Source organism: Triticum urartu, unplaced genomic scaffold (genome assembly GCF_003073215.2).
Source record: "Triticum urartu cultivar G1812 unplaced genomic scaffold, Tu2.1 TuUngrouped_contig_10072, whole genome shotgun sequence".
NCBI classification, from domain to species: Eukaryota; Viridiplantae; Streptophyta; class Magnoliopsida; order Poales; family Poaceae; genus Triticum; species Triticum urartu.
This window is the reverse complement of record NW_024110904.1, coordinates 1-8,484: the sequence shown is the minus strand read 5'-3', so window position 1 is coordinate 8,484 and position 8,484 is coordinate 1. Positions and strand designations below refer to the sequence as shown.

At 46.4% G+C, this 8,484-nt stretch overlaps 1 protein-coding gene across 1 annotated transcript; it reads left to right on the top strand.

Annotated features, from left to right (window-relative positions):
* The first annotated feature begins 329 nt into the window (after nucleotides 1-329).
* Nucleotides 330-3,042, top strand: LOC125526430. Its single transcript, XM_048691142.1, has 5 exons — nucleotides 330-449; nucleotides 697-766; nucleotides 1,335-1,417; nucleotides 2,039-2,211; nucleotides 2,674-3,042. Exons 2-5 carry the CDS (start codon nucleotides 723-725, stop codon nucleotides 2,677-2,679), a joined length of 306 nt encoding a protein of 101 aa, XP_048547099.1. The 5' UTR covers nucleotides 330-449; nucleotides 697-722; the 3' UTR covers nucleotides 2,680-3,042.
* The last annotated feature ends 5,442 nt before the right edge of the window (nucleotides 3,043-8,484 follow it).

Sequence of the window (8,484 nt, the reverse complement as noted above, 5' to 3'; positions counted from 1 at the left end):
AGCGAACAACCACCATCGCTCTCTCATTTTCTCCTCTTCCTCCCGTGAACACTCGCCGCCGCCACCAACGCCGGGCGATTCCGACTACTTCCGGCGGCCGTCGCCGGAACTGCACACCCACGAGCTCTCACGACGGTTCTTCCTTCCCTCCGACCAGATCTGCTCCTCGTGGTGGCAAGCGCTCGCGCGCGCCCCCTCCCCGCGGCTAGGGTTTCGGCTGCCTCCAACTCCAGTGCGGTGCGATCTCCTCTCCCCTCGATTCATGCCCTCTCCTCTCCCCTTCTTTCTTCTCTCCTAACCCCCTCACCTATTTCTTCGGTTCGGTGCAGCAACCGCCCTCCTCCATGGACGAGGACGACCACCACGGCATGCACGTGGTCGAGTTCACCGTCGCCTACTCCGGTGCGGTGCTGGACCAAGGACCTCCGCCTCAACAGATCCTAGCTTGGGTAAGCACCCCCATCCCCATGGCCGTTTCACTTTCTTCCTCTGCCCCTCTTCTCTGTTCTTCCATGAATCCTCTGGTTTCAGTTAATTAGCAGCACAACCACATCCACACAAAGGCGTAGGAGCGTTACTGCTTGTATAAAACTAAATCTCTGTAATGTTTTTTGTTATGTTACCATGGCTGCCAAAGAGTGTTTGTGTCTTCTGTTTCTCAATATGATATGCTCACAAGTTTGTTGATACGTGCAGATTGGTGGTCTTTGACTTTGCAACAGATGTTATTGTGCATATCGGTGAAGTCAGATTCTACTTGCACAAGGTCAGTGTTCTAGTATTTTCAGCAGTTTTTGCTGAGGTCAACACTAAGCATTTATATTTGCTTCTACAAATAACGGCAAGGGTGCTGTAAGTAGATATGTGTTACATCCTGCAGCACGTAGTTCTTCAGACACAGAATGTTCAACTGTCGGGGTCTCTTTGTCATGCCATCAAGAGTAGTAACATCATCAACAATTATGCTTCACGTCTGATTGCTGTTGGGCTGTCTCTTTCCAATCTACTGGACCCTGTTTCACACCCAAAATATTTTCACTGCCAAGATGATTATCAACACCACCTTAAAATATTTGTGATGGCCTAATAGACTGCCTTCGGCAACCTAACCAAACAAATCGAAGAATCATCCATTACATTTATGTTACCATTCTTCAGACTAAAAAAACCTTATAGCAACCATATGCTGCTTTGGTGTTACCACCATCCAAATTTTGTTCTTCAGATATGCAAAATTATTCATTGTTCATCGGTTGCTTAGGGGAAAATGGTTACCTTGGTGAGTCATCTCTAGTGAATTAGGTGTTGAAAATGTTTTCTTATGTATGTTTCAGTGGGAAGTCGGATCATTTGCTGCTCAAAATCCGACAAATCGGAGGAGGAATGCGCGAGAAGCAAGTCTATCATCAATGGCAAGGTTGGTCGTGTATTCCTATTCTTTGAGTTTTCTCCGTTTCAACCATACAATTCATCTAGCATACGGTATCGTCGTTGCAACCTTTCAATTTGGCAACTTGGAAGTAGTTTACAGTTACTATATTGTGAGTGTGTGACCTAAAAATAAGGTAGCAAATTACTATAGATACTACTTCAAAACCATGTGCTCCTACTCACTATTTCTGTGTGTCATGTGTACTACCAACTTACTGATGTTTCTTTAATTCCCATAGTCTACAAAATTCATGCTTGCTACTGTATGTTTGTGCCCCTAGCTTGCATGCTGATGTTGTATGTGCATGGTGGTGGCCTCCTTCCTGTTGTTATTTGCTCCATATTGAGAATTGTTTTGTAAAAGATAATGAGATGGACACAGTTAGGAGATGATGCTACCAAGTTCAAACTCTCTTGAATGGATAGATCATAGTGCAGTTAGGAGAAGTGATGTTATGAATATGTTGTATGCAAGTTTAGTGTGTATTAGAAAAAGTTCAGCATTAAATTATATAGCAAATTCACTACACGGGGATTTGGCAAGCAGTTTTGTAAAAAAGTTTATGGCGATTTTCTCCGACATGATTTTGTGTGTGTATTTTGGCAGCTCAACAAGATGAACCATACAGGCGAGGAAGCTCCCAGGCGCAGCAACTCCTCCGTCCAAGTTGTGCGTTGGGCGTCGTCCACCCTGTTGGCCACCAGGACGTACGAGGCGACGATTGGCAGTCTCGGTGGACCGGACGCCAACATGCCGATGAGGCTGAGAGCCACAAACAGGTAGCACCTGGTGATCCTGAGAACAGAGTGCTTCAGAATTCCGCAAATACTTCATGTGTAGTACAATTCATATCTGCACACCTTGGTAATTTGAACAGGCTTATGCCTTGCCGTCAGAACAATGAATTCAAGGTTTTGCAGGATCCAACGTGTCGCTAAGGCTGGCTGTGAGTAGAGTGTCAACTCATAGAGGATACGAATCATATCTCTTGTACCATCTGATCGTTTCATGGAACAACTAGCTAGTGCTCTGTTTTCTTGGGCTAGATGCCTAGAACAATCCATGTAAATTTTAGTCTCTGTAGTTTCAACTCTGAATTGTATGCTAGTTTTTAATGATGTACTGTTACTCTGGCTGTCACTATTGATTCATGTGCATGTTCTAGAAAGAAATAAAATACCCTACTAGATTTGGATGTGGACGCTAACTAACAAGTTTTCACTTTCCCGACATGGGCGCAGGGTTGATTGACGCGGACTACCGCGACCCGGTGGGCAGTGTGCTCTTCAACGACTCGGAGGTGGACTTGGCTATGAAGACCGGCGACCGCGTCGCACAGATGATCATCCAGGTAATCTTGACGTTGGAGGTCGCCGAGGAGGAGGACCTCGACGCCACAGTTCAGGGGGAGGTCCACCTGCGTCTAAACTCCGAGTCTTGGTAGATACATCTAGAGAAGTGGTCTGTTTAGGTTGATGGAAAGCTAGGGAAAGTACCCACCTTTTAATGATAGTTGTGTGCGTATGATATGGGATGTCGTGATTTCTTCCTGTTCAGATGTTCACTATTGTATCCATGAATGCTTCAAGTGTTAAAGATGGTTCTATGACCTGAGCTTATTTTTCATTGGACGTGTCTCTGATGGAAGCAACTGCATCTAACTGTTATTTTTTTAAATTTGCAATTAGTTAGTAGTAGCGTGGGAAACAACAACTCGCTACTAGTATTTAGGATAGTAGTAGCGCGGGTGTGAAATAGCAGTAGCGTGGGTGGCACACGCTACTACTAACAAAGTTAGTAGTAGCGCGGGTTTAACCCACGCTACTACTACCTATTAACTGTAGCGCGATACTAGTAGCGCGGGTACCCACGCTGCTAGTAGCCTTTTCCCTAGTAGTGAGAAGAGGTGCTTCAATGGGGCAATAAGGCTTCTAGACGTGCTCGTCTTATATTGTCAGGGTATTGTAGGCATATGAACTTGGATTTAAAAGTACACATCTGGACAAACCAGTGTCCAATCATGGATTTGCCGGATCCATTGACCTGTGGATGTTGAGAACGGTTATCCGGCTGTCAGAGATAGGTGTTGTTGCGTGCTTTCCAGTTTGGACTTCGAGCTTGTACTTTATCCATTGTCTGTAAGGTTGTCAGGAACTTGTTTTTGTGATCTTCAGCCATGAAGCAACTTACAAGCTCAAAAAACTATCAAGTTTTCATGTTTTTGTGCACCGTCTGTATGTTTGGATTTCCTTTTGTGAATAGAGCGAGCGACTAAAATCGTCTGGAATACGCAGTCACGTGTGATGTTACGGCCGTGCCTCTCCAAATAACTTGTTAGCTGAAGTATTTTACAATACAGAGGCGGGCGTGCCTCTTGTACCTGTAAGACTGTGCGTCTGTTATCACTGCACGGCACTTCCTTTGTGCATGTCCGTGACTCTGTGGTGAACGTTTTGGGTGGAAACACGCTTCCCACTCTAGAACATAGTGTCTTGTAGAAACATGGCAGTGTTGTTTCTGCAAATCGAGACGTGCTTGTTGTGGAACCGCTGTGCTTGTGCTTTGCTTAAAAGCGTCACCATCCATCTTCTTCTACCCCGATCCAAGTATCTGGCCATTAGAGCAAGCGCGAGATGGTGAGAGATCGGCCATGGAGGCGATTCAGGTGACCACCGTATGTCTTATCGAGGTGGTCAGGGAGAGCAACCCGCAGCCCAACGCGCTGCAACGCCTCCAGGGGCTACTGATGTCCGCCACGGCGCGTTCCTTCTTCGACGCCAGCTTCGCCGCCTGGCTCAAGGGTGCACTGGAAGACTTCATTCACAAGTTCAGCTTCGCCAACAGCAAGGTGAAGGCCTCCTCCCCTCCATCCCAGGGGCCGCCTCCGTAAGGCCGGAGCCTCCGCCTCGGCTTCCGCGACCCGGCTTGCCGGCCTCCATGGGAACGATCTCTTTCACGCGCTGATGGCCCTGCAGCTCCCGGTCAGCACGCTGCCGGAGGAACACCTGGAGGTCGCTCTCGCCATGCAGCGCCTCATCATGCATGATGACATCGACAAGTTCAGCCAGATCTACGGATAGATTGTTTACGAGGACAGCTGCAGCGCCATCCACGAGTCGAGCATGGTGGCCAACTTCGACCACAGGCAAACTTTGGCAAAGCTCGTACAGGAGCACATCCACCTCACCGACGCCGCCCCCACTTCTCGTCCAACCTCTGGACCATCAAGGGCACAAGCCCGGGCGCCTTGATTAGGTCCTTGCCTTGGCTCTCCGTTCATTTGCTGCAAGCCACATCCCACATGCTTGGAGGCAAGTTCTATATATTTATGCTAGCTTCTACTACTTTTGAGTTTCCAGTGACCTAGTCGATCTATCACGATCAGGACTTCTATTTATTGTGTGTGCTCTACTATAAATTTGACTCTAATATTGTATGCCTGTCGTTAATTTCCATTATTAATTAATACCATCAGTCGTTTAGTATTACCAACTTACTTTATCTCTTGTAGTCCACTTTTTATGCATCTCTCTATATGCGTGCGCATGTATAACCTGTTTCATTTGTGGTGATGTTAATCTACATGCCTCCTCGTGCCTCTTGTACCTGTAAGACTGTGCGTCTGTTATCACAGCACGACACTTCCTCTGTGTATGTCCATGACCCTGTGGTGAACGTTTGGGTGGAAACATGGTGCACAGCCTAGAACATAGCGTCCTGTAGAATCACGACAGTGCTGTTTCTGCAAATTGAGACGTGCTTGTCGTGGAACCACTATGCTTGTGCTTTGTTTAAAAGCGTGCCGTCGCTATCTTTTAAATACAAGGAAATATAGATAGCCACGAACGTCTACGCCTTTTATATCGAATAATATTCGTAACATCAAGAAAGAAGGATGGCGTAACTTAATACGGAACCGTGTCCGTAGGGAGTTCACGTCCGTGCTTTTAAGTACAAGGAAATAAGATTTTAAAAACAGCGCCCCTCGCATAGGCCATTCTGTGCCTCACAGAGAAAACGCCCGTGGGTGGGCGTAAGATAAAGGTTCAAAAACAACGTCTCTCTAATCTGCTACTCATTACCTCACAAAGTAAACAGCGAGTGTTCATATCAGAATCCAGTTCTGTTCGGTTTGCGCAATAAACGCATGAACATGACTCTCTCTAATACTAAAGTATGCCTTGATGGACTTCTCACCCGTGCCTCTCTGTCTAAACGAGTCGGCGGAATCATTCGGAAAACAGACACAAGCGAACATGACTCTATATAATACCACATGATGCCTTTGCATAAGACAAAGTTTCGGCTCTGTGGGCCAAACACCCGTGCATCTCCGTCTGATAGAGTCACGGGCTAGCGTGAGTCTATGTAATAATACTACCGACCATGCCTTTGAGCGCTTCATGCCCGTGCCTGTGTCCAGCTTGAGCTTGTCATAACGTATGTGTCATACTAAAGGTCGAGCTACGCCTTCGCCTTCTCATCCATAGGATTGATGGAAGTCTCAAATAAAGCAACAACACCAAGCATCCAACAACAAGTCAAGACAGTTCCAAGTTGAAGGAAGTCTCAAATAACCGCTGGGGCAACAGAAAAACAAGCCCGAAACATAACAAGTTCATTTCACAGTGATACACGGCCTATTTACTGAACCTAGATATATATAGATAGATAGGTACGGTAATACATGACAAGTACTTGGAAACAAGAGCTAACATACCAAGTTCATTTCACATCGAAACATGGCCCAGCTAGTTTTAAATGACGTTGATGGTGATCATCATCCTCAAGTCACGGCGACGGGTGTTCACAACAGTGAGTAGGATGCCCTGACCTACCTGAAGATTCTCGCCATGAAGGAACTTCTTCCACCCCACCCGGTTGAAGACAGTGCGACCGTCCATGTGCACTGCGTAGGCACAGGTGGTGATGGAGCCCGTTCTGGTAAGGCGCAGTCCAGCAGCCATTTCTTCTTCATGCGTCTCGATGCCACAACTAACAGATAACCTCTTAAGTAATTTCTTAAAACAGTTGGTATGATATATGAGCACGTCACGTGCAATTATCAGCAAATCATACACTTGAAGACACATATATCATTGGATTCAACACTGAGGATATATATCATCACATCACTACACTAGACGCTAATCATCAAATTACTATAGTAATTAAGCATATCATTAGTTTACTACATACACTAACCATATCATCGCATATTACTACACTACATAAGGATATATCACAGTACTACAACATGCATATCATATCAACTAGTAAACTTATTAAGCATGAATATCATGTAATTACCACAGTAAGTAACATACCATGAGATGCTGTTTAACATTCGTCCTTGTGAGGCGTGTCACGAATGGCATCCTGATGTAGTCTTCACATAGCGGATGCATGTCCCAGAGGTTGCACGTTTCATCGCCGCTCAGCCTCAGTCTTTGGGCATAGAGTGCTTCATCAAGTGGGTTCTCATCATCATCTGAATCCTCACCATCGCCCTCCTCATGAACTTCATCCTCACTATCGGAAATCAAATTCAGATAGATAACAGAAATCCTGGGCCTTTCTGCTCTGAAGGAGAAGCTGATCAATTCACCCCCACTAAGACGCAAGCGGGTGATGAAGCGATCCCATTCATCTCCTCCAATCTGGGTTATCGTTCGCCCCTTATCGACCTGCATAGTGTACGCCCCCAGAGCGTCGAAGGTCACGGTGTCTCCGATGAGCTCATTGAATGCCAATCTCACATTGCATGGAATGATCTGTGCAATATAAAAACAAATAACAAACACAATGCATTAGTGGAAATAGCAATAAAAATAAATTAATAAATTGTCGGAAGGTTCATATAAATTGTTACCGCTGCAAAAATAAAAGTAGGCTGGAAGTAGATGCCGAACAGCGTGGCAGTACAAAGGCTGGTCCGGCACCGTGACTTACACTGTTGACATGGTGCTTCCTCCATTCTACAAAGAACATATTGAACTCTAAGTTGAATTGTACGCTACCATAGTACAATACACGGTGCTTCCTCTCTTTTCCCTTGTACAGCTCAGATCCTACACTACGACATTCATCAATCTAACAAAGAACCATCATATCTATCAACAAATCATCTACCGCATGTATAAAATAAAAATTTTGGATTAGATCCGCGCCCAGAGGGAGACGCATGCGGTTTGGGAAGGGAAGAAGATTCGTGAGGGGGATGAGGGGAGATCTCACCTACTTGCCGGAGTTGGCGGCGGCCGCACAGATCAGGCAGCGATGAGATGCGTCGTCGGGAGCTGGCGGCGGCGGCGCTTGTCGAGAAGGGGACGAAGAAGTTGAAAATGATGTGGAGTACTAGGTGTACTTAGCCAAATGTGGTATATATGGTGGCGCGTTTGTGTGGATGATGAGGGGACCCCATGTGTCAGTACCCATAGAAAAAAATTGGCATTTCCAACTGCCTCACGGGGATTCAAACCAATTCGGCTGATGCAGTGTGTTCGGTCGAACCAATTTGCCTTTCCTTAAGACATTTATCCAGACACAGACTGTCGTGGTATTTCTCACGGGGGGCTTGCGAGTCGACAGATGCCACAAGGGCTTAGTGTGAGGGTAAGACTACTGCTGATAGGCCCGGGAGCGGGTATGCGAGTAGCACGCGGTGGTTTACCCAGCTTCGGAGCTCTCCGGAGAGATAATACTCCTACTGGTGCATGTCTGAGTGTATCTGATATGTCTAGTACAAAGCGCTCCTGGAGCTGTATCTGAGATCAGTACCGTGGGTATCTGACTTGGTGTATGCCTGCATGAGACATGCTCTAGTGGCCGGCTATGCCCATGGCCTATGGCCGAATGGGTGTGTGTGAGCTCATGCGTGAGTGAGTGTGGATGGATGGGTGTGTGCCTTATATAGGCATGGCTAGCTTAGTATGTAAGCTATGTGGTGGCATGGGAGCAAGGGGGTATGGTGGGGTGTCACGCTTGTCCCCTGGGTTACTTCATAAATAGTGCCAGGGGACAAGTGACACTATACATGATGGCATCGAGGT